The sequence below is a fragment of the Oenanthe melanoleuca genome, chromosome 5, assembly GCF_029582105.1.
Source record: "Oenanthe melanoleuca isolate GR-GAL-2019-014 chromosome 5, OMel1.0, whole genome shotgun sequence".
Taxonomy (NCBI): domain Eukaryota; kingdom Metazoa; phylum Chordata; class Aves; order Passeriformes; family Muscicapidae; genus Oenanthe; species Oenanthe melanoleuca.
Window position 1 is genome coordinate 10,185,511 of NC_079339.1, and position 23,701 is coordinate 10,209,211.

Below are 23,701 nucleotides of genomic sequence, written 5' to 3' on the forward strand. Positions count from 1 at the left end.
CTGGGACTAAACATTACCAAAAAACAATGCTTGTATGATGGGGGGGGCAGGAACTGCCTTGTGGTCTGTCCTGTGTGTGCGGCTGAGGATGGGGCCGAGCCATCCCACAACAGTGCTGAGTAGTCACAGTGCTGGCAGAACAGTGTCCCCTCTTACAAGGTCCCTCCTGCAGCAGCGCAGTCACCTCCATTGTGCTTCCAACCTTTGTGTGGGATTGCGGACTTGCAACCTGCCGCCGGCACCCACCCCTGGATGGCTTGTGGGCTGAGCTGAACCCTGCTAAGCCCTGAGATGTCCTCCCCAACGGTGTCGCACAGCCCTGCCGTGGCTGTCTATCCCACATGGAGACCCTGCCGGGCTGGCTGGAGGAGACCACGCGGGTACATTCTCTTCGTGGCAGGCTACTCTTACAGTGCATCCCGGCGATATTATCAACTTACACATGCTACATATTGGGGCACGGAGCAGGTGACTGGAGGCTGCGGCCCCAGAGGCGGCCGATGAGGCACCTGCTAAAGGCTGCCCGGCTGCTGCTGCCTGCATTGGCTCGGGCGCTGGCGAGATGTGGCCTGGCTGCGCTGGCTCGGGTCTGCTGCCATGGGGCCGCTGCTGGCGCTGGCGCTGCTCGTGTGCGTGCAGCTGTGTGCGGGTGAGTGGCGGGCGCTGGGAGCGGGGCCCGCGGCGGTGCCGGGCCCGGCTCAGCAGCCTCTGTGCCGCAGGCTCCGGGGAGCTGCGTCTGGTGGGCGGCGGCGGGCGCTGTGCCGGGCGCGTGGAGCTGGAGCACGGCGGGGAGTGGGGCTCCATCTGTGTCTTTGACTGGGACGCCCGATGGGCCAGCGTGGTGTGCCGGCAGCTGGGCTGTGGCCCGGGGGCCAGAGTGTTCCCGTACGCCCCATCTAGGCATGGCACCAGGCGGATCTGGCTGCATCCCTTCTGCAGCGGCACCGAGAATGCGCTGGAGGAGTGTCCGCACTGTGGATGGGGTCGGCACTTCTGTGGCCACGAGTCCATCTTAAAGCCTCTCGTTTGTTCTGCCCAATGACCCTCACCTGAGGCCTAAAGAACTGCTGTTTAAAGGCGCTGGCCAGGGATGAGAGGAATGTCAAGTGACTGTTCACAGGCGGTGCCCATTCCAACCAGTGCTAGTTTGCTCCCACAGGTGTGAGAACAATGAACTGGCCATGGTGCACTGCCCTTACGCAGGCTACTTGCTGTAGAACTGCTCACAAGGACTGTTGGTGTGTCTGGAGCTTGCCATGGTGCTGCTGCTCCTACACAGGCTACTTGTACAGCGTCCTGTTTCCACCTGTTTCTTGGAGCAACGATCTCCACATACAATAGTCCATAAATCTTCCCACCTTTTGGCCAGTCGCCCGACGCCTTGGAAAAGACTATAAAAGACACCCTCAAACTAAAGACCCTCGAGATCTCCCCGGACGGCAACAGACATCTATTGGCTGGTTCCACGAGGATCGTCTGCCCCTCTTGGTAGCTATAATCCCAACCCCTTTTCTCTCTCTCTGTCTCTCTCTGTCTCTCTCTCTCTCTGTCCCTCTATGGCATTTTGTTGGCACTAAATAAAGGTGCATATTTGCAAAAGTAAACTGGTTTTGTCCCCTGCTGTGTCTTTTGCGCTTTGAGATCCCTAAAAGAACCTATCAGGACTCCACATGTGGTGTGGACCCTGACAGGGTGTTGCTGGAATTGAATTTCTGGCTCTGGGAGAGTTGGAAAAACATTACAGAGAAATTAACTGAATGTGTTTGCAAAGTCAAAACATGAGGAGTTGCCCAGGGTAGGTTTCAGGATGCACCCAGATCCCTGTGAGGAGTCACACTCATGGGTTAAGGCTCCAGGATTCCTGTTGCTGCAGTGTCTCCCAAAGTATTCCCCAGTTATTGCTCCAGTGCTTTGGTCCAGTGTACTGACAAATAGCTGCTGTGGAAAAAAAAAAGTCATCCTGGCTGAGAAGCGTTTCCTTTGTGCCCTCAATTTCTGTCTTGGGGTGAGGGATGCTCAGCCCTGCCAGGGAGAGGCTGAAAAACTAACACCTCGTTATTTTGAAGGCTTAAAGCTACAATTTTGCTCTGCTACAAAAAAAAAAATGGAATTGTACTGGTGAAAAGAGAATTTGATTTTGTGTCTGAGGGGGGTTTAAACCCAAGATTAAAGTGGGGTCAGCACAGCAAATTGAAGTGTTCTGAACTCTGTTTTAGGGGCTTGGGGACTGTGTTGGGACCCTGATGAGTCAGGCTTTGCAGCAGGATATTTCCAACCCAGTCTCAGCAAAGGTTTTCCAGATTCTGTCGAATTCTAGAAATTATCTTGCAGTAAGATGTGTCTGAGAGTGCAGCTGTGTGGGGAAGGTTGGTGGCATTTGAGGTGCCTTGCCAGATGTGACTTCTCTTGCTGGCAGCAGGCCGGGGCCGTGCCAGGTGTGACTCAGTGCCCACCCCTGCGGAGTCAGTCGGAGCACGTGGCTGGAGACAAAATCTTCTCTCTCCCAGGGCTGCTTGGCAGTGCCTGGGTTTTGCTGTGCACGTGGCTGTGTACAGACAGGGTGTCTTACCAGGGTAGGTTGGAGCTGTGTTTGGGGTTAAACCCCCCCAAAAGAACACAGGTTGAGCTCCTGGCAGGAGTGTGGTGTGTCTGCAATGCCGCCTCCATCTCTCAGAGAAGAAAATGTCTGCCACGTCCATCCCAGGAGCTCTTTGGGGACAGGATGTGTGTGGTTTGCAGAGGTGACACTCAGCTCAGAGCTTGTCATCTGCAGAGGTTGTGGTGCAGAAAAAGACCATATATGTCCTGTTCCTGGGCTCTTTCTGCTGGGGAGACTGAAGTGCTGTGTCACCTGTGTGGGCAGCATGGCTGGGCAGCCTCCAGAGAGGACACTGGCCATGGTGTCACACCTCTGTGCAGCTGGTGGCCCAGGGTCTGCATCCCAGAGCCTTTCCCTTTGCAAATGGGGGGCAAAGCTGCTTCTGCTGGACTACAGGAACCCGTCCTGTTCCCACACCTCCCCTTGGTGCCAGGTACAACCCAATCTCTGAGTGTGGATGCATTGCCCAGCCTGGAGAGAGGAGAGCTAGGGATGAGCTTCCCACTGCACCCCAGACCCACACCCTGGAGCAGCTCCTCGGCCTGGCAAAGTGACTGACTTTTCCTTCCAAATGGCAGCAGTAGGGGAGGATGAGAGGCTTTGGAGATGGGATGGGGCTGGTCCCTGCAGAGGGAAGGGGCCATCCTGATGGAGCTCTGCTCTGGCACAGCTTAGCAATGACTCATCTGCTGCCTTCGGTGCAGGACTGATGCAGCTTTCATCTGTGCACACAGGAGACAGATGAATAGATGTGCCTGGTGATTTGCTGGGATTTGAGGCAGGAAAAGTGCCCTTCAGGGAGCCAAGGGAAGCAGTTCCTGTTGCTCTGGCTGCAGCTAGTTGCGCTGGGTGAGTCCGACTGCACTGACCTTGAGAGCATCCCAGGGCAGCTGTGGCATTGGTGTGCCAGTCTTTGCCTCAGCAGCAAGTTGGAAGGCTTTCCTTTTCCTTTTTCTCCTTTCTCATCCCTGGTTTTATTATATCAGCTGCCACTTCCCAGCCTGGGAAAGAGCTGGTTAACTGCTGGCAATGAGAACCTTCCTGAAAGGGCACTGATTGTTAAACAGAAATAGCAGGGAGCAGGGAAAAGGAAGGGAATGAAGCCTGTCTCCCACAAAATCTTATTGCCAAGTGCTGCTGCCTGTGTAGGAGGCAGAGAGGGAGCTGAAAAGGGGGAGGAATGGGTAGACAGGCAGAGACAGCAGCTGAGAAGACAAAATGGAGCAATAAAATTATGTGAGGAGCTTTAAAGATGTCCTAGTTTGGACAAACTTAGGGGAAAAAACCCCCAGAAGAGCTCCCCAGGGAATAAACCCCCAATTCTTTATCCCACTAGACTTAAGAAAAAAATATTTCACTCAGGGGGAAAAAAGTGGAAAAAACCTATTTATTAACACATACAAGAGAAACACTTCCCAGCACAGATCCAGATGACAAAAAAAATTTTCACCGAGAGAGAGAGAGAGACGTGGACGATTCGATCTTCACTAGAAGGACGAGACGCTTCTCTGGCCGGTGTCCAGAGGCAGGCAGCAGGGTTCCTCCGGAGCGAGCTGGTGCTGATCCTCGGGAGGTGAGGGGGGGAAGGGAGAGGGGGAGAAAGAGAAAGGAAAAAAAACCAGCCGGAATAGCCAGCAAGCCTTAAACAGCAGCGAGCTAAACCAAATAATTCAAGCAATATAAAGCCAAAAAAAAATCAAGCAAAAAAACCAGCTACCTAACAAACCAGGCAATGAACCACCACCACCACAGCAGCGACAGCCACCAGCAGCAGCAGCCAGAGCCAAGCGAGCAGCCCAGGCGGCCCCTCCCCCGGGAGCAGACAGCTTCATGGCCAAGGGGGTCAGGGTGAGGAGCCAGTCAAAACATCAACCCAGGACATTCCACCCCTTATCCCATATCGTGATCATTGACACACGATTGGGATATACACTCATTAAACACAATACGAACACTTCCTCTGACTTGCTCAAACCTTCAACATTTACATATTCCTTCTGTCTCCTCCCACAGTCAGATCTCCCTGAGATACACAGCGGGTTGTTCCATCTTTCTGCATTATCCACCAAGTACATCCAGGTCCTTGAGCAAAGGAAATCCCCCGAATGGGTTTGCCTGTACTCGAGGCAGGATTATTAATCCATACTGTCTTCCCTAGCAATCCTCTGACATGGGCCGCTGGGACTTTGTCTCCATCTACTGTATTAAGGCACTCAGATTGGGCAGGACCTGCTCGGTTGGTGGAACCTCGAGTGTTGACTAACCAAGTGGCCTTTGCCAAATGCTGCTCCCAATTCTTAAAGGATCCCCCACCCAATGCCTTTAAGGTGGTCTTTAACAATCCTCCTTAATGTACCTCTCCACTTTACGTGCAGCTGGTGCATGGTAAGGGATGTGGTACACCCACTCAATACCGTGTTCCCTAGCCCAGGTGTTGACAAGGTTATTCTTAAAATGAGTCCCATTGTCTGACTCGATCCTCTCAGGAGTACCATGCCTCCAAAGGACCTATATTTCCAGGCCCGGGATGGTGTTGCGGGCAGTGGCGTGAGATACAGGGTAAGTCTCCAACCATCCGGTGGTAGCTTCCACCATGGTCAGCACATAACGTTTACCCTGGTGGGTCTGAGGCTGTGTGATGTAATCAATCTGCCAAACCTCCCCATACCTGTGCTTGGACCACCGTCCTCCATACCAGAGGGGCTTTATCCGCTTGGCCTGCTTGATGGCAGCGCAAGTGTCACAATCATGAATAAGTTGAGTAATGCTGTCCATGGTAAGATCCACCCCTCGGTCTCGTGCCCACTTATAGGTGGCATCCCTCCCCTGATGGCCTGAGGCATCATGGGCCCATCGAGCCAGGAACAACTCTCCCTTATGTTTCCAATCTAAATCTATTTCCAACCCCCCTATTTTTGCTGCTTGATCTACTTGATGGTTATTTCGCTGTTCTTCATTAGCTCTACTTCTGGGGACATGGGCGTCCACATGGCGAACCTTCACGGGTAGCTTGTCTAACCGAGTAGCGATGTCTTTCCACTCTTCTGCAGCCCAGACTGGTCTTCCTCTGCGCTGCCAGTTCGTCTCTTTCCATCTCTGCAGCCATCCCCACAAAGCGTTGGCTACCATCCAGGAACCAGTGTAAAGATAAAGCTTTGGCCACCTTTCTCTTTCGGCAATATTCAAAGCCAGTTGGACAGCTTTGAGTTCAGCGAATTGACTAGACCCTCCTTCTCCTTCAGTAGCTTCTGCAACTCGTCGTGTAGGGCTCCATACAGCTGCTTTCCATTTCCGATTTGTCCCTACAATGCGACAGGAACCGTCGGTGAACAGGGCATAACGGATTTCCTCTGCCGGTAGCTGGTTGTAAGGTGGTGCTTCTTCAGCCCAGGTCACCGGTTCTTGTTCCTCATCTGTCACACCAAAACTTTCTCCCTCTAGCCAGTTGGTAATTATTTCTAAGATCCCTGGGCGATTTAATTTCCCGATCCGGGCGCGCTGCGTAATGAGGGCTATCCACTTGCTCCATGTGGCACTGGTGGCATGGTGGGTGGAGGGAACCTTGCCACTGAACATCCACCCCAGCACTGGCAACCGGGGTGCCAGAAAGAGTTGTGCTTCTGTGCCAATCACCTCTGAAGCAGCTTGGACTCCCTCATAAGCAGCCAGGATTTCCTTTTCTGTCGGGGTATAATTAGCTTCAGACCCTCTGTAACTTCTGCTCCAGAATCCCAGGGGTCGGCCTTGGGTCTCACCTGACACCTTCTGCCACAGACTCCAAGACAGACCGTGGTTTCCAGCTGCAGAATAGAGCACATTCTTCACATCTGGCCCCGTCCTGACGGGGCCAAGAGCTACTGCATGGGCGATCTCTTGTTTAATCTGGATGAAGGCTTGTTGTTGTTCTGGCCCCAATGAAAATCATTCTTCTTCCGAGTAACCTGGTAAAGAGGGCTCACAATCTGACTATACTCGAGGATGTGCATTCTCCAAAAGCCTATAGCACCCAAGAAAGCTTGTGTCTCCTTCTTGTTAGTAGGTAGAGACATAGCTGTGATTTTATTAATAACATCAGTAGGAATCTGACGTCTTCCATCTTGCCACTTCACTCCTAGGAACTGGATCTCACGAGCAGGTCCCTTAACTTTATTCTTCTTGATGGCAAAACCAGCTTCCAGGAGAATTCGGATAATTTCCTTTCCTTTCTCAAACACTTCTTCTGCTGTGTTTCCCCACACAATGATGTCATCGATGTACTGCAAATGTTCTGGAGCCTCACCCTTTTCCAGTGCAGCCTGGATCAACCCATGGCAGATGGTGGGACTGTGCTTCCACCCCTGGGGCAGTCGGTTCCAGGTGTACTGCACACCCCTCCAGGTGAAAGCAAACTGAGGTCTGCACTCTGCTGCCAAAGGAATGGAGAAAAACGCATTGGCAATGTCAATGGTGGCATACCACCTTGCTGCCTTGGACTCCAGCTCATACTGGAGCTCCAGCATGTCCGGCACAGCAGCGCTCAATGGTGGGGTGACTTCATTCAATGCGCGGTAGTCCACTGTCAATCTCCATTCTCCGTCAGACTTGCGCACAGGCCAGATGGGACTGTTGAAGGGTGAGTGGGTTTTGCTCACCACCCCTTGGCGCTCCAGCTCCCGGATCATCTTATGGATCGGGATCACAGCATCCTGAGTTGTCCTATATTGTCGGCGATGTACTATTGAAGTGGCAATCGGTACCCTCTGCTCCTCTACCCTCAGGAGTCCCACGGCAATTGGATTCCCACATAGTCCAGGCAGGGTGTTCAATTGCCGGATTCTCTCCGCCATCACAGCCGCTATCTCAAATGCCCACTTGAAGCCTTTTGGGTCCTTAAAATACCCGCTTCGAAGGAAATCTATTCCCAAAATACACGGGGCCTCTGGGCCAGTCACAATCGGGTATTTCTTCCACTCTCCTCTGGTTAGACTCATTTCCGCTTCCACTATGGTAAAGTCCTGTGATCCACCTGTTACACAAGCAATAGAAACGGTCTCTTCTCCGACACATCCTGATGGAAATATAGTACACTGTGCTCCAGTGTCCACTAAAGCTTTATACTTCTGTGGTTTCGATGTGCCAGGCCACCGAATCCACACGGTCCAAAACACTCGGTTTTCCCTGGCCTCACCCTGGCTAGAGGCAGGGCCTCTCTAAGCCTTTTTATCCTTTTTGACGGGGGCATAGGTCTTAGAAGTTCCTTCAAGTGAATCGGACATGTCGTCATCATCCTCCTCATACGTGGCACTGTGATTCCGGGCGACTGGAGCTGCTCTCTTTCGGATGGAACCTTCTTGTTGAGCCTTGTCTTCCTTCAAATCACGCACTCGTCGTGCCAGAACAGCTGTGGGCTTTCCATCCCACCTCTTCATGTTTTCTCCGCAGTCACGCAAGAAAAACCACAACTCCGCACGTGGGGTGTACCTTCTCTCCTCAGCAGAGGAGCGTCTGTGTTGACTGCCAGGACGTCTGATTTGCACAGCTGAGATTTGGAGGAGATCCTCCTTGATTTCCTATCTCAGCTTCTTATGGTTTTCCTCCAACTTATCCTCCAAGTTCTGTAAACGTGTTTCTACGGCTGCAATCCTGGCATGCGTTGGGCCATGCACAGCATCAGCGTACGCCCGAAGCTTCTTTGCCATATCGAGCACTGTCTCGTATATGTCTTCTCGTTTCATGATTGCAAGAGCTGAGGCATATTCAGATGGTCCAAGCCTCACAAGCTTCCTCCACATAATCGGTGTGCATGGTACCAGATCTGGATTTCTAGTTGTTACGTCATCTGAGAAAATAATTTCTGTCACCGCCATCTCTCTCAAACGTTGGATTCCCTGCTCGATGGTTTTCCATCTGGTCTGCTGCATGTACAGGTCATCAGCGCAGAGATATCTTTGTGCCACACTGTCCAATACACATGACCAGAGGCTCTGAGGATTAGCTCCCCTCATCATACCTTGATCGATGACTGGATCTTGAGACAGGGATCCCAAATGTCTCGCTTCCGTGCCATCCAGGATGGTTGCCTCACCTGCCGCATCCCAAAGCCGAACCAGCCAAATAATTATGGATTCATCAGGTCGCCTTGTATAATCTTTTCTTAGACCACGAAGATCTTTCAGAGAAAGGGACTCATTATTAGTTTCTGATCTCCCATCAGTCACTTTAACTTCGGATTTCATATCAGGGGGAGTTGAAGATCCTTCTCCTGCATCCTCATTATCATCATCCTCCCCCGGCCGATCTGTTTTCTTTGTGCACTTTCTACTCCTGGTACTGGTAGCCACAGCCATAGGTTGAAGCTTGCTGTCTAATTTTGCCCCTGTCCTGGAGCCTGAGGTGTTAACTGCAGTCTGAGTAACTGGAATAGTAGCTACGTTATCTCCCTGTTCCCTCTCCTTTGTTTGTTGTCCTACACTATCTAACAGGGTTCAATAAGCGTACACCAGAGCCCAGCTCACTGCAGTGATTTTCTTTTCCTTAGAATTGTCCTGACACTTTTCTTTTAAGTGCTTTGCAATCTTGACTGGGTCTTGAATTTGTTCAGATGAAAAATCCCAGATTATAGGTTCAGAAAACTCTTTTAGAATTTGGCCCAGTTCCTCCCATTTGCCACACCACTCAGAATTCTTCCCACTCTGCTTTGCTACCAAATCAGGGGTTGTAACACCTGCATCCCTAGAAATCTCAGCTTTCATTTTGTATAAACTGCAGACAGTATAGAAAAAACTTACTAAATTAAATACCAGAAAGATGGTTTCCTTTACACTCAGGGAGAGCTGAACATTTTCTAACAGAGATGTAAATAATTCAGGGGAGAAGAAGGAAAATAAAGGCAAGAAATCCTCTTTGCTTGCTTCTCCTCTAATGAATTGAGTGCACAACACAAACCACGACTTGTACATCCCTGAAGTGGATTCTAACACCTTCATAAACTTCTGGCAGATCATAACAACCAAGCCTAGCCCAATGAGTATTTTGGTTAATACCCCTTTCATGAAAAAATGACGTGCTAGAGACAACACTGGGGCTATCTCTGAGTAAGAGAACAGGCCCAAAGACCACAAGGGTATTAAGATTTCAAAAAACTCTAAAGAGCAAACATACAGGCAGGCTTCCAATCCAAAAGACATCATAGCTTCAAAAAACATACTGATATCAATACAGGCAAATTAAAAACAAGATGTTATTAAAGTTTTTCCACTTTCTCCTCCCCGTACAGGCCACCAAATAAGAAATGTCCTAGTTTGGACAAACTTAGGGGAAAAAACCCCCAGAAGAGCTCCCCAGGGAATAAACCCCCAATTCTTTATCCCACTAGACTTAAGAAAAAAATATTTCACTCAGGGGGAAAAAAGTGGAAAAAACCTATTTATTAACACATACAAGAGAAACACTTCCCAGCACAGATCCAGATGACAAAAAAAATTTTCACCGAGAGAGAGAGAGAGAGACGTGGACGATTCGATCTTCACTAGAAGGACGAGACGCTTCTCTGGCCGGTGTCCAGAGGCAGGCCGCAGGGTTCCTCCGGAGCGAGCTGGTGCTGATCCTCGGGAGGTGAGGGGGGGAAGGGAGAGGGGGAGAAAGAGAAAGGAAAAAAAAACCAGCCGGAATAGCCAGCAAGCCTTAAACAGCAGCGAGCTAAACCAAATAATTCAAGCAATATAAAGCCAAAAAAAAAATCAAGCAAAAAAACCAGCTACCTAACAAACCAGGCAATGAACCACCACCACCACAGCAGCGACAGCCACCAGCAGCAGCAGCCAGAGCCAAGCGAGCAGCCCAGGCGGCCCCTCCCCCGGGAGCAGACAGCTTCATGGCCAAGGGGGGCAGGGTGAGGAGCCAGTCAAAACATCAACCCAGGACAGAAGAAAGCAAAGGTAGGAAAATGTGTCATTAGAGAAAAACTTGTTTTTAATGATGGCATGGGGGAAGTGGAGGAGACAAAGAAATGGGGATGAACCCTCATATGCAGGTTTAGTTTTTTGAAATGAGGAAAGCATCTCTTTCTTCAGGCTGGGGAAGACAGAGGTGCTTAAAGATGAGCCCATGGTCATGCCCTTGGAAGTACAGGATGCAGAGGAGAGATGATTCCCAAGGCAGGGAGCCAAGAGCACACAGAAGAGCGTTAAGAACAGGAATGGAAGAGGATGTGCTGCTAAAGGGTACCCAGGAAGAGGAGGAGGAGCCAGGCCAGAGGGTCTGGAGAGGTGCTGGGTGATCCTGTGGCTACTTGCAGTGATGGAAAACCACAGACAAAAGCCCTTTTATGTGAGCACTTAAGAACTGCCAATATTGATTTTTGGCTTAGCTTGGTTTCTACATCTTTTAAAACCTTTTCTAAGCTGCATGAGGGGTTTGTGTTGCTTTTAGTGGAAATGCACTTAGAATTAGGAAATTCTGTTTGTGGCAATGCAGGGCATGGTGGCAGGACAAAGCTCCATGGCCCAGCATGGGCTCCAAGCAAAACCAGCTTTCCTGCCCCCAGGAATCTGGATCAGTGAGGGCTGTGGATAAACACTGAGGGGCCTGAGCTGTGCAGAGTCCCCATTTCTCCGCAAAAAGGTGAGTTCCCCCTCTCTGATTTACCTCACCATCTCCATAGGCTGCACATGATTTTCCTAGGGAAAGAGTAGGAGTTTAATACTGAGGGAGTCCCTGTGCTGTAACAACACAAATATCAGAGTGTGTGAGTGGCCCAGTTAACTGTTATAAAATTGATAAAGAAGGTAAATTAATATTTATGCCACAATTAATTTGACTCTCTCTGTTTGTAGGTTGATGTGGCCAGAAATGTGTATTCTATCACCATCTGTTGAAACCGGGTAGGGCAGTGATTTCCTTATCTCTGTGGCACACACTATCTGCTGCTGGGCCATCTTTAAGACAAGGTGTGGCAATCATCTTTATCTTTTCCACAACCCATCCTCCCTCCAGGAAGATATCATCTCCTGCTGTCACATTAAGTCCCACTGATCAGTATTACTGGTGAAATTACATCATCCCGTTGGGAGATGCTCCAGCCAGGGAGAGGAGCCAAGCCTTTCCTGCCCAGATAAAAACTGAGATTTTGGACAAGTTACCTTCTCTTCAATGGATTCCGGAAGAAAACCAGACCCTTTTTTTTCCTCATCATCCCTGGACCTTCAGAGGAAATCTGCACCTTCTACAGGAGCACTGCTTCAGCTGAACCACATCTGCCACTGCAGGAGGACTGCAGCCACCATTTAATGGGACTGCTGCCAACACCCTGACTGACAGGGTGTCAGCTTGTATTCTGACTCTGTCAGGGTTGGGATTGTTCTTTGTAATACTGCATTTCTTTTTTAATTTTCCTAGTAAAGAACTGTAATTTCTAATTCCCATATCTTTACCTGAGAGGTCCGGAATTTCAAAATTATAGTAACAATTTGGAGGAAGGGGTTAGTATTTTGCATATCAAAGGGATGATTCTGCCTTTATTGGTAGACAGCTGTCCTTCGAGTCAGGACACCAGGGAATGGCTGCTGTACTCGGGATGGGAGTGCCTGGGCCTGAGTGAGGTTCCAGACTGGGCAATCAATTTCTAAATACTTTGGGTTTTAATAGGATAAAAGGGAAATTCCCAGGGAAATTGAAGAATATCCCTAGAAAGGAGGTGTTTTCCTGCAGAAATGGATAGGGAGGGGTAAACTCTGTGGGCAGGGCAACCTCCCCTTGGGGACAGAGCCCCACCACACTGCCACACGCATGTCCCCAGGGCTGGGGCATGGCCAGGGAATCCTCATGGCGCCGGCTCCAGGGCGCTGCTGCTGAAATCATCATAGTCCGAGTGCCCCAGGGGCTCTTCCAACGGGTCACTTGTATATCCTGGGCATGTGGAGGGGAGGAAATTCCACCTTGGGGACAGCACAGAAAGGTGCCTGAGGGGACAGGCAGCACCTTGTCCCCACTGACAGACCCCACCTGGGACCTGCTCACAGCACCCATGGATCTGCTGCTGGCTCCCTGCCCGCCCCCACAGCCAAACCCTGCCAGGGAGTGGCTCTGCAGAGGGCACAGGGCAGCTGTGAGGCCTCTTACCTGTGGGGAGGGCACAGATCCAGCTCTGCTGTGCCACTCCCTTGGACATGTCCCCACTGCCTGGAGCAGGGGGATACTGTGGCACATCCAGGACATCGTCGTAGCCATCTGGGATTCCTTGCTGGGGCCAGGCAGGGGGCTCTGGGAAATGCAGAGGGGTCCATGGCAGTGAGCAGCAGCCCTGGCAGGGGTCTGGCTGTGCCATCCCCTCTGGCCTTCCCACCAGGGATGTGCTGGTGACCCTCGGGTCCAGCAGGGAAAGGCAATGCTTCACTGCACACTGACAAGGGGAGCACTTGTCCCCCAGCTCCCCAGCCTGGCTGTGTCCCCTCGCCCCTGCTCTCCCTGCTGCCTTCCTGCCCTGGGGCCCCACCTGGGGCTGCCTCGGTGTCACTGCCCTCCACGCTGTCCCCGCTGGAATACGGCAGCTTCTTGACCCATCCCTGTGACAAAGAACCTGCAGGGGATAAACAGGGACATGGGGGTGGCCTCAAGTGGCACCGCAGGTGACAGAACCTCACACCACACAGCGTGGCTGCTCTGGCACCCAGGGGACACCCCGGCCCATGGCCAGGAGCCACTGCAGGGACACCAGGACCCGAAGGTACTGTGGGGCTGTCAGGCAGAGCCTTCACTGCACACAGAGCTGGGGCACAAGGGCTGCACCCACCTGGGCCACTGGGCACCTCCTGGTACTCCGGCATGGCCGTGTAGTCCAGCTCCTCGTAGACAGCGTTGGAGATGGCATCTGCAGCTCTGCCACGGCCTGGAAACACAGGCAGCATTTACCTGGGGCCCTGGGCACTGTGAGTGCCAACAAGATCATCCCTGTCCATCTTCTGAGCTGTTCCACAGGGCAGGAGCCCCTGGAACCACAAATCAGGTCTGTCCTGGCCCCCACCCACCAGGACCCACCTCGGCGCCAGGCACGGGCACGGCACAGCAGCACGGCCAGGGCACCCAGGGCCAGGCACAGCAGCGTCCCCAGCACCACGCACAGCACAGTTGGCACAGGCACCGACACCACGCCCACTGCCAGGGTGCTGCTGCTGGGGACACCTGTGGGGACACAGCCAGGCAGTGAGGGGAGGGGGATCCCAGCCAGCCCGGGCTGGGGGATGCAGGCAAGGGCAGAGCTACCTGTGCTGCTGGCACCCTCCGGATATGGGGTAGTGTCTGTCTCGGTGCTGCCATCGCTGTCCTCCTCACAATCCACGTGGGCGTGCCCGCCAGCGCCGCAGCTCTGCAGCTGCCAGGGTGCCGAGGGGCACCCCCAGAGTGAGCGGGCCCCGTCCTCGCAGCCCACCCAGGCCAGCCAGGCACGGGACGCCTGCTGGCCGGGGACGGCCGACAGCCAGCCCCGGTGCCCACAGCCCAGCTGGCGGCACACGGCGGCGGCGGTGCCGGTGCTGGTGCCGTTGGAGCACACGCGGCCCCAGGTGCCGTTATAGGACACCTCCAGGTAGCCACGGCAGCGCCCACGGCCGCCTGCCAGCCGCACCGAGATCTGCTCTGCAAGGGGGGCACGGGGGTCACGGCACGGCCACCAACCCCCCGGGGCCTCTACCGGACCCTGATCTGGCCGTGCCCGCCACTGACCTGAGCACACGGCCCCTGCCCCAAGGCCGCGCCCGCACTCGCGCTGTTCCGAGCGCCCGCATTCCCAGAGAGACTCCTCGCTCCCGGAGCACTCGGCCATGTACGGCCACAGCGGCCCCGTGCCGGCACCGAAGCGCGCCCAGCTCGGCGCCTCCAGGGCCGTGCCACAGCCCAGCTCCCGGCACACAACGGCAGCGTCCTGCAGCTCCCAGCCTTCCTGGCACACGCTGCTCCAGCTGCCACCGGAATAGACCTCCACGCGCCCGGCACAGCGCCCTGAGCTCCCCACCAGCCTCACCTGCCGGCTGCCTGCGGGCACGGAAGGACCGGGCTGGGCTGGGTGTCCGGGCCACCGGCAACTCCAGCCCTTCCTGTGACACTCACCTGAGCAGATGATGGTCGTCCTGTGAGGGATTCCAGCTGGTGTAGTGGTCATCCACAGTAAACGAGTAACGGAAACGGACTCCTGAAAAACTGTTGAACGGGGGAGGAAATGTGAGATCTGGATCAGGGAGTGGGTGTTTAGAGAAGCTCCGGTATCGGCGCGGGTAAAAGGAGCCGCAGCTGTGAAGGTGCCAGCAGTGAAAGTGGATTCCTGCATTGGGAATATGTCGACAGAGAGTCTGGTGAAGTTTGAGCCCGGGAAGTTTCCTTTGGAGCGCGGCTGCCGAGCCGCAGGGGCACGGAGTGGCGCGGCAGGAGCGGCGCGGAGCCGCGGCGTTCCCGGCGGCAGTGCAGGTGTCGGGAGCTGCGTGCGGTCGGTGCCGAGGCCGGGAGGCACCGGGGGCTGAGCGCCTCCTTCCTGCCCTGGCGGCGAGGCGAGCGCGGGGCCACAGCTGCGGCAGCAGCGCCATGTGCCAGCGCCGCCGCGAGGGACCGGGGAGCCGGCACCTGGCAGCGCCGAGCGGAGCCGGGGGCTGCTGCCACCCCCGCGGGGCTGCGAGCACCCCGGCAGGGCAGCGCCCCAGAGATTAGGGCTGGCAGCTCTGCAGCTGTGCACCTGCAGCTGCTCTGTCGTGGTCTGTGGGTGAAGGCTGTCCCCATTCATCAAGGTGGCTCTTGGCAGGCTGCAGCAGCAGCAGAGCTGGAGGCTCGGGGGATACAGGAAGGGCCCCCCCAGCGCAGGTGTGGTGGGTGGGGGGGCTGCCTCCCCCGGGCACATCCGGCTGGCAGCCCACTGTGGCGAGGTGTGTGACGCCAGAAGCGGAGGCCAGGCTCATATTTGGGCACGGAGCAGGTGATTGGAGGCCGCGGCCCCAGAGGCGGCCGATGAGGCACCTGCTAAAGGCTGCCCGGCTGCTGCTGCCTGCATTGGCTCGGGCGCTGGCGAGACGTGGCCTGGCTGCGCTGGCTCGGGGCCGCTGCCATGGGGCCGCTGCTGGCGCTGGCGCTGCTCGTGTGCGTGCAGCTGTGTGCGGGTGAGTGGCGGGCGCTGGGAGCGGGGCCCGCGGCGGTGCCGGGCCCGGCTCAGCAGCCTCCGTGCCGCAGGCTCCGGGGAGCTGCGTCTGGTGGGCGGCGGCGGGCGCTGTGCCGGGCGCGTGGAGCTGGAGCACGGCGGGGAGTGGGGCTCCGTCTGCGTCTTCGACTCCGACCGGGAAGCCCGATGGGCCAGCGTGGTGTGCCGGCAGCTGGGCTGTGGCCAGGTGGCCAGGGCGTCCCCGTACGCCCCGTTCGGTCAGGGCACCGGGCGGATCTGGCTGCAGCCCGTGTTCTGCAACGGCACCGAGAATGCCCTGGAGGAGTGTCCGCACTTCGGATGGGGACAGCACTTCTGCGGCCACGAGCGGGATGCGGGGGTGACATGCACAGGTGAGGGGACACGCTGGCCGTGCTGGGGCAGCCACCTTGTGCAGGAGCATCCCGGGCAGGGCTGACCCGTGGCCGTGGCCTGGTGCAGATGCCGGGGAACTGAGGCTAGCAGGCGGAAACAGTCCGTGTGCCGGGAGGGTGGAGGTGAAGCTAGAGGGATGCTGGGGCTCGGTGGGAGACGACAGCTGGGACATGGAGGACGCCGAGGTGGTTTGCCAGCAGCCGGGCTGTGGCTCGGCTGCCGGTGCCTACTTGGCCCGCTGAGAGCTTCGGTAAACGGGACGGGCCCGTCAGTCTGGCCCTGGTGGACTGCAAAGGATCCGAGGCCACTCTGTGGGACTGTGAGATCCGTGGCTGGGGCCCCTAAAATGTCAACATCCACCATTGGGACGGCGCCGTTGTGTCCCAGTTTAGTAGCTGGTCTTGGGGAGGATGTGATGCCTCTTGCACTTAATTAGTTGCCCTGAGCCTGCGCTGCTCCTGCAGGATTTTCTCGGCTGGTCGGAGGTGCCGGAGCCTGTGCCGGGCAGCTGGAGGTGCGGCAGGGCCGGGCCTGGCTTGGTGTGTGTGAGGATCAGGTGGACATGAAGGCGGCCCAGGTGGTGTGCAGGGAGCTGGGCTGCGGTGAGGCGCTCGCCGTGGGCGGCAGTGGCCGGGTTGGGGCGGCACCGGGATCGCTCTGGGACGGGGGCTTCCAGTGCAATGGCACCGAGCCCCTCCTGAGCGCCTGCGCTCGGCATCCGGCCCCCAGGCAGGGCTGCAGCGGCCGTGCCAGCATCATCTGCTCCCGTAAGTGCCGGGGACAGCGGGGGCTCCTGGGCTCCGTGCGGCATGGCCGCCCTCACCGCCCTTCCTGCCGCAGCCTACACGGGCTTCCGCCTGGGGAACAGCAGCTCAGGATGCTCCGGGCGAGTGGAGGTGGCCGTGAGGGGGACGTGGGGCTCCGTGTGCGCCAGCGAGTGGGAGCTGCCCGATGCGCACGTCCTGTGCCGCCACCTGGGCTGCGGCCGCGCCCTCGCCGTGCCCCCGGGAGGCTCCTTCGGCAGCGGGGAGGGGCCGCTGCGGCCGGACACCTTCGGCTGCAGCGGGAGCGAGCGGCACCCGGGCCAGTGCCCCGTGTCTGTGCTGGGGAAGCCGCCCTGTGCCCCCGGGAACGCCGCTGCTGTCAACTGCTCAGGTGTGTAAGGTACCTGCGGGAGGAGCCTCTAGGGCTTTTGGGACTGCCCAGGATTCGGGATCAGAAGATGCAGGGTTATTTTTGTATGAAGTGCCTATTGTGAGCATTTTACAGGCGTTGTCAAGTCCGTGCGGCTGGTGGAGGGTGAGACCCGGTGCGATGGGTGGCTGGAATTGGCCATAGACAACGGGACGTGGCGCCGTGTGCCAGGAGACATTTTGTTCATACGGAATTTCAGTAAGGTTTGCAGAGACATGGGCTGTGGAGGACTGGACATGACTCGGATGGTGGATGGCACGATTTACCTGGACGACATCAACAAGACGGAGAGGGTCATCATGAATAGTGTGCTCACAACCATCCAGGAGATGACCACAGCGCTGACCAAGGTGCCTGAATGGCTGGGCGAGTATTATTTACAGGACCAAGTTTCCCCTGATACTTTGTGGTGGATGAAAACTGCGCCAGCTGGAATCCATCACGGGGCTGAAATCATCTGCTCAGGTGAGTGTCCCTGGAAAGGGCTGGAGGTGCTGGTGCCCCGGACACCCAGCCCAGCCCGGTCCTTCCGTGCCCGCAGGCAGCCGGCAGGTGAGGCTGGTGGGGAGCTCAGGGCGCTGTGCCGGCCGCGTGGAGGTCTATTCCGGTGGCAGCTGGAGCAGCGTGTGCCAGGAAGGCTGGGAGCTGCAGGACGCTGCCGTTGTGTGCCGGGAGCTGGGCTGTGGCACAGGCCCTGGAGGCGCCGAGCTGGGCGCGCTTCGGTGCCGGCACGGGGCCGCTGTGGCCGTACATGGCCGAGTGCTCCGGGAGCGAGGAGTCTCTCTGGGAATGCGGGCGCTCGGAACAGCGCGAGTGCGGGCGCGGCCTTGGGGCAGGGGCCGTGTGCTCAGGTCAGTGGCGGGCACGGCCAGATCAGGGTCCGGCAGAGGCCCCGGGGGGTTGGTGGCCGTGCCGTGACCCCCGTGCATCCTTTGCAGAGCAGATCTCGGTGCGGCTGGCAGGCGGCCGTGGGCGCTGCCGTGGCTACCTGGAGGTGTCCTATAACGGCACCTGGGCCCGCGTGTGCTCCAACGGCACCAGCACCGGCACCGCCGCCGCCGTGTGCCGCCAGCTGGGCTGTGGGCACCGGGGCTGGCTGTCGGCCGTCCCCGGCCAGCAGGCGTCCCGTGCCTGGCTGGCCTGGGTGGGCTGCGAGGACGGGGCCCGCTCACTCTGGGGGTGCCCCTCGGCACCCTGGCAGCTGCAGAGCTGCGGCGCTGGCGGGCACGCCCACGTGGATTGTGAGGAGGACAGCGATGGCAGCACCGAGACAGACACTACCCCATATCCGGAGGGTGCCAGCAGCACAGGTAGCTCTGCCCGTGCCTGCATCCCCCAGCCCGGGCTGGCTGGGATCCCCCTCCCCTCACTGCCTGCCTGTGTCCCACAGGTGTCCCCAGCAGCAGCACCCTGGCAGTGGGCGTGGTGTCGGTGCCTGTGCCAACTGTGCTCGTGCGTGGTGCTGGGGACGCTGCTGTGCCTGGCCCTGGGTGCCCTGGCCGTGCTGCTGTGCCGTGCCCGTGCCTGGCACCGAGGTGGGTCCTGGTGGGTGGGGGCCAGGACAGACCCTGTTTTGGAGGTTTATGTGCTCCTGCCCTGTGGAGCAACTCTGAAGATGGACAGGGATGATCTTGTTGGCACCCACAGTGCCCAGGGCCCCAGGAAAATGCTGCCTGTGTTTCCAGGCCATGGCAGAGCTGCAGATGCCATCTCGAACGCTGTCTATGAGGAGCTGGACTACACGGGCATGCCGGAGTACCAGGAGGTGCCCAGTGGCCCGGGTGGGTGCAGCCCTTGTGCCCCAGCTCTGTGTGCAGTGAAGGCTCTGCCTGACAGCCCCACGGCACCTTCGGGTCCTGGTGTCCCTGCAGTGGCTCCGGCCATGGGCCGGGGTGTCCCCTGGGTGCCAGAGCAGCCACGCTGTGTGGTGTGAGGTTCTGTCACCTGCGGTGCCACTTGAGGCCACCCCCATGTGCCTGTTTATCCCCTGCAGGTTCCCTGTCACAGGGATGGGTCAAGAAGCTGCCGTATTCCAGCGGGGACAGTGTGGAGGGCAGTGACACTGAGGCAGCCCCAGGTAGGGCCCCAGGGCAGGAAGGCAGCAGGGAGAGCAGGGGAGAGGGGACACAGCCGGGCTGGGAAGCTGGAGGGAAAAGTGCTCCCCTTGTCAGTGTGCAGTGAAGCATTGCCTTTCCCTGCTGGACCCAAGGGCCCCCAGCAGGTCCCTGGTGGGGAGGCCAGAGGGGATGGCACAGCCAGACCCCTGCCAGGGCTGCTGCTCACTGCCATGGATCCCTCTGCATTTCCCAGAGCCCCCTGCCTGGCCCCAGCAAGGAATCCCGGATGGCTACGACGATATCCTGGATTTGCCACAGGATCCCCCTGCTCCAGGCAGTGGGGACATGTCCAAGGGAGTGGTACAGCAGAGGTGGATCTGTGCCCTCCCCACAGGTAAGAGGCCTCACAGCTGCCCTGTGCCCTCTGCAGAGCCACTCCCTGGCAGGGTTTGGCTGTGGGGGCGGGCAGGGAGCCAGCAGCAGATCCATGGGTGCTGTGGTCAGAGCCCAGTTGGGATCTGTCAGGGGGGACACGGAGCTGCCTACCTCGTCAGGCATCTTTCTGTGCTGTCACCAAGGTGGAATCTCCTTCTTTTCATGTGTCTCAGTATCATCAAGGGACCCCTCGCAACAGCCTCTGGGGCACTCGGACTATGATGATGTCGGCAGCAGTCTGTAAAAAACAGAGACAGAAAGTTGGATAGAATAGAAAAGTAGGAGAAATATAAGGGAAAGGAAAAGTGAGAAATAAAGCAAAAAAAAAATCCATTTAACAATCAATTTTCAATTCCAATTTCTGATTATAAAAAGATAACTTATTTTTTATTTAAAATACAACACAATTAGGGAAATTTAATCAATATTCAAAATGCAACACAACCAAAACAAAGATTTTTAAAACAAGGAATTTTCAAATTAAAAATCTAATAATTAATTTCAATTTAAAATGCAACACAACTAAAATAAACGAATATTAAAACAAAACCATGTGTTATCTTATTTTAAATGATACATTTCACCTTGTGTCAATAACTTTAGGGATGTCAACAGTTACCAATTTGTTTACTTAATGTAGAGGATTGGTGGGCTGTAGAAGGTGATGAGACGCAAAAATCCTACCTTGTAATTTTAGTAAAGTTTCAGGCACAAAGGTTTAAATTATTTTTAATACACACTACCCAATTTTTAATAAAAACACTATTGCAAGCAGTTCTTTTTGACGGGCCCATTCTCTATGCTCGAAAGGATAGAGAATAGCTTGGTCATGATTCAGGCCTAATGCAATGATAGGGAATATTTAATATACTGAAGCATATGTTGTCAGTACAAAGGCTGTGGCTGTGTTTGTGCTGGGGTTGTGGGTAAAATTTACGAAGTTCCAGTAGGATTGGAATTATTTTTCAAAATCAGTGGCACTATCCCAGATTATTCTCCAAATTTCAGTAGGAAAAGTCGCTTCCTCACCTTCTCTTATAATTGAGGCATCAACTGACTGCAACCACAGTTGAGCCTGGATACAGCACAGAGCTGAAGAAATGTTAGACAATTTATTAATTAATACTTCTAAATCAATACTATTGAAAATTCCCAATCTTGTTCCCACAACACAATTTATAGCTCTTGTTGTTCCTTTCTTAAAATGATCCTGCTTTGCAAACCAGGTTGTCCAGCTGTCAAAAGAGGTTTGCAGAAAAGGTGAGCAAGCTGGCTGAACTACTGAGACATTGCTCTGCATTGACAATTTGATTTATTTAAAAGACCATGCTGAATGAAACAACATTTGTTGTTGGGCAGTTTTCCTAATTAAATATGATCCAAGTTAAAAATATTTCAGGCTCAACAAAACCGGTGGCTAGGTAATAGATAGTTACAGCATTAACACTGAATTATTTACAGTATTTTGCATTGTTTTTCCAACACATAATTTTATGGGAAAATTGTACAGCAGTTCAATTTTGATTTTGAATCTCACAAAGTAAAACACGGCTGTAGGGTCCTGTGCCATAACTGTGTACAGGTTCGATGAGGGATTCAGAAATCTATCTTCTTGTTTCGCGGCGTTCTTCTGTGAAAAGTAAACACAACAGAATCTGCCACAAAGAGGCAGGAGGTTAAAATGATGGAACTCTCCAGAATGTAACGCAGACTGGAAGTCTGTTACTTTCCCAATCATTTTGCTGCTAAAAAAGGAAGCCACTCTGTACTTCCATAAAACACAGCATAATAGTCAGTGTAAATGCAAACAAAAGAGGCACTCCACACCTCAAGCTGGCAAACACTCCAAACAAACCATCAGCTCCCCAGCCTGAGTGCTACCCTCTCCCCCAGCAATAATTTGTTTGGCAGAAGCATCAGTAAATGAGAAATTTGCTGTTTCTTTGGGGGAGAAAGCAGAGGCAACTTTAATTACTGAGGCAGGTTTGTCGTAGCTGCTCCCCAAGCTCTCAGTTTCTGTTATCACCAGATTTTTTACAGTTTCTTCTGTTACTGAGAAGATATTACAGTACTGCTTGATCAGGGCATACCACTTCCTGACTGAGGATTTCTGGGCCATCCTGTCAGGGGGGGAGATCCCAGTAGTGGCTGTCTTCAAAAACTACACTTCCTGAGAAGGTTTTTGAATTTTCTCTGATGCAATTTGCAAGCTAGGGCTTTCCAAGTGGGAGATTATTTTCAGTTGGGTATTCCCCACTACTTCTATTTCATCTCCTCCCACAAGGGTCTCATCAATATAGTGATAAACAACCACATAATTAGGTTTGGCTTTCTGGACTGGTCATACAGAAAAGTCAAAAGGAGAAAATGTGTCTTTGTTTCACAAGTCCTGTATAACTCGTTTGATCCTTTCTTTGGCACCAGAGGGAAGATGGTATTGTTTTACATTTACAGGTAACTGCCCAGGTGATTTTTAGCCAGCAGTGAATTTTATTTCATGTATAGTTTGTTAGCAGCCAGCTTTGCGAATTCTTTCTAGGAGTTGGTCGGGGAAACGAAGTATAAGTGGAGAGAGAGAAAGAGAGAAAGGATGAGGGTAATAGCGCCCAACAGAAAGGACGCATCCTGGAAATCATCTGACAATAGACATGACTTAATTCCGTTAGGGAAAAAGAGATCTCAAAGTCTCTTTAAGAAAGTCACTTTTTATGGTCCTTTTCCAAAGCGAGTAGCCTCTGGCCAAAAGATGGGGAGATTGTGGACTATTGTGTGTGGAGATCATTGCTCCAAGAAGCAGGTGCTGGAACAGGACGCTATAACCAGTACCCTACTCAAGAGCAGCGTACCATGGCAAGCACCAGGCACACCTACAAACAGTCCCTTGGCAAGCATCCACCTCGGCCAGGCCAGAAGTCAGGTCCAGAGTGACTGGTGGGGTCCTGGGTCTCAGTCTCTGATGATGTTCCTGAGGCAGATCAGAGAAAATTCAGACCTAATTTTTCAACACCTCAGAAGCCCGTGCTGATGCCACTGACCACTGCTCCGCCCTTCCCATCTGCAGCAGCTCCCCGAGCAGAGGCCAAAGCCCTCCTGGCCCGTTTCCCTCGGTGCCACAGGCTGGGCTGCTGCCGACTGTCGGGTGCCTGCTGGTGGAGGGCCCCCGTCTCAGCTGCCTGCACCTGAGTGACAACGAGCTGGGAGCCCACGGCGTCCTGCAGCTCTGCCGGCAGCTCCAGCATCCCACCTGCCCGCTGCGGAGCCTGGGCTCAGGGCCCTGCCACGGCCCCTGCCACGCCCGCCCAGCATTCCTGAGCTGGGGAGAGGATGCTGCGGGACAGGCAGGGCAGCACCTCCCTCCCCACAAGATCTAACACTTTCTCCTCTTCTCCTGCCTCCTCCTTGCCCAGGCTGAGCACGGACGGCTTCAGCCAGGCCCTGCTGCAGGAACTGGACGCCCTGTGGGCACTGCAGCCCGCCCTGAAGATCGGCAACCTCCTGGAGCATGATGTGCCGCAGGCAGGGGCCATGGCCCGGCTGCCCTGCCAGTGCGGGCTCCTGCCGGGGGACAGGAAGGCACTGCCCTCCTTCAGAACACCTGCCCTTCTTCAGGAAAAGCCCTTCAACAACCAGAGCCATTCCCCGCCCAGCTCACATTGCCCAGGTCCTGGCCTCTCCATTTTCCTCTCGCTGTTGCTGGGAACATTTGTGTGCATTTGGAAGTTCCAAATAAAGACCCCGAAGACAATACTAAACAATCTTCCATGTTCTTATCCCTGATCACACCAATCCTTTTTATATGTCCCTCCTTCCAGTTTCTGCCCCGCTACCCCAGGGAATGGCTGATGTACCTGGGATTCAAGTGCCTGTTCCAGAGTGAGGTCTCAGCCT

The 23,701-nt window shown here is 54.9% G+C and overlaps 2 protein-coding genes across 2 annotated transcripts in view; one reads left to right on the forward strand and one right to left on the reverse strand.

Annotated features, from left to right (window-relative positions):
- Positions 1–23,701, reverse strand: part of LOC130253630 (uncharacterized) — a 112,372-nt gene that overhangs the window by 12,477 nt on the left and 76,194 nt on the right.
- Positions 15,344–20,087, forward strand: LOC130254547 (antigen WC1.1-like). Its single transcript, XM_056494213.1, is given in 14 exon segments — positions 15,344–15,714; positions 15,785–16,105; positions 16,194–16,360; positions 16,362–16,518; positions 16,574–16,894; positions 16,968–17,282; positions 17,397–17,786; positions 17,863–18,008; positions 18,010–18,172; positions 18,260–18,631; positions 19,007–19,102; positions 19,315–19,398; positions 19,632–19,772; positions 19,987–20,087. Coding segments are annotated over 14 exon segments (2,796 nt in total). The 5' UTR covers positions 15,344–15,662; the 3' UTR covers positions 20,058–20,087.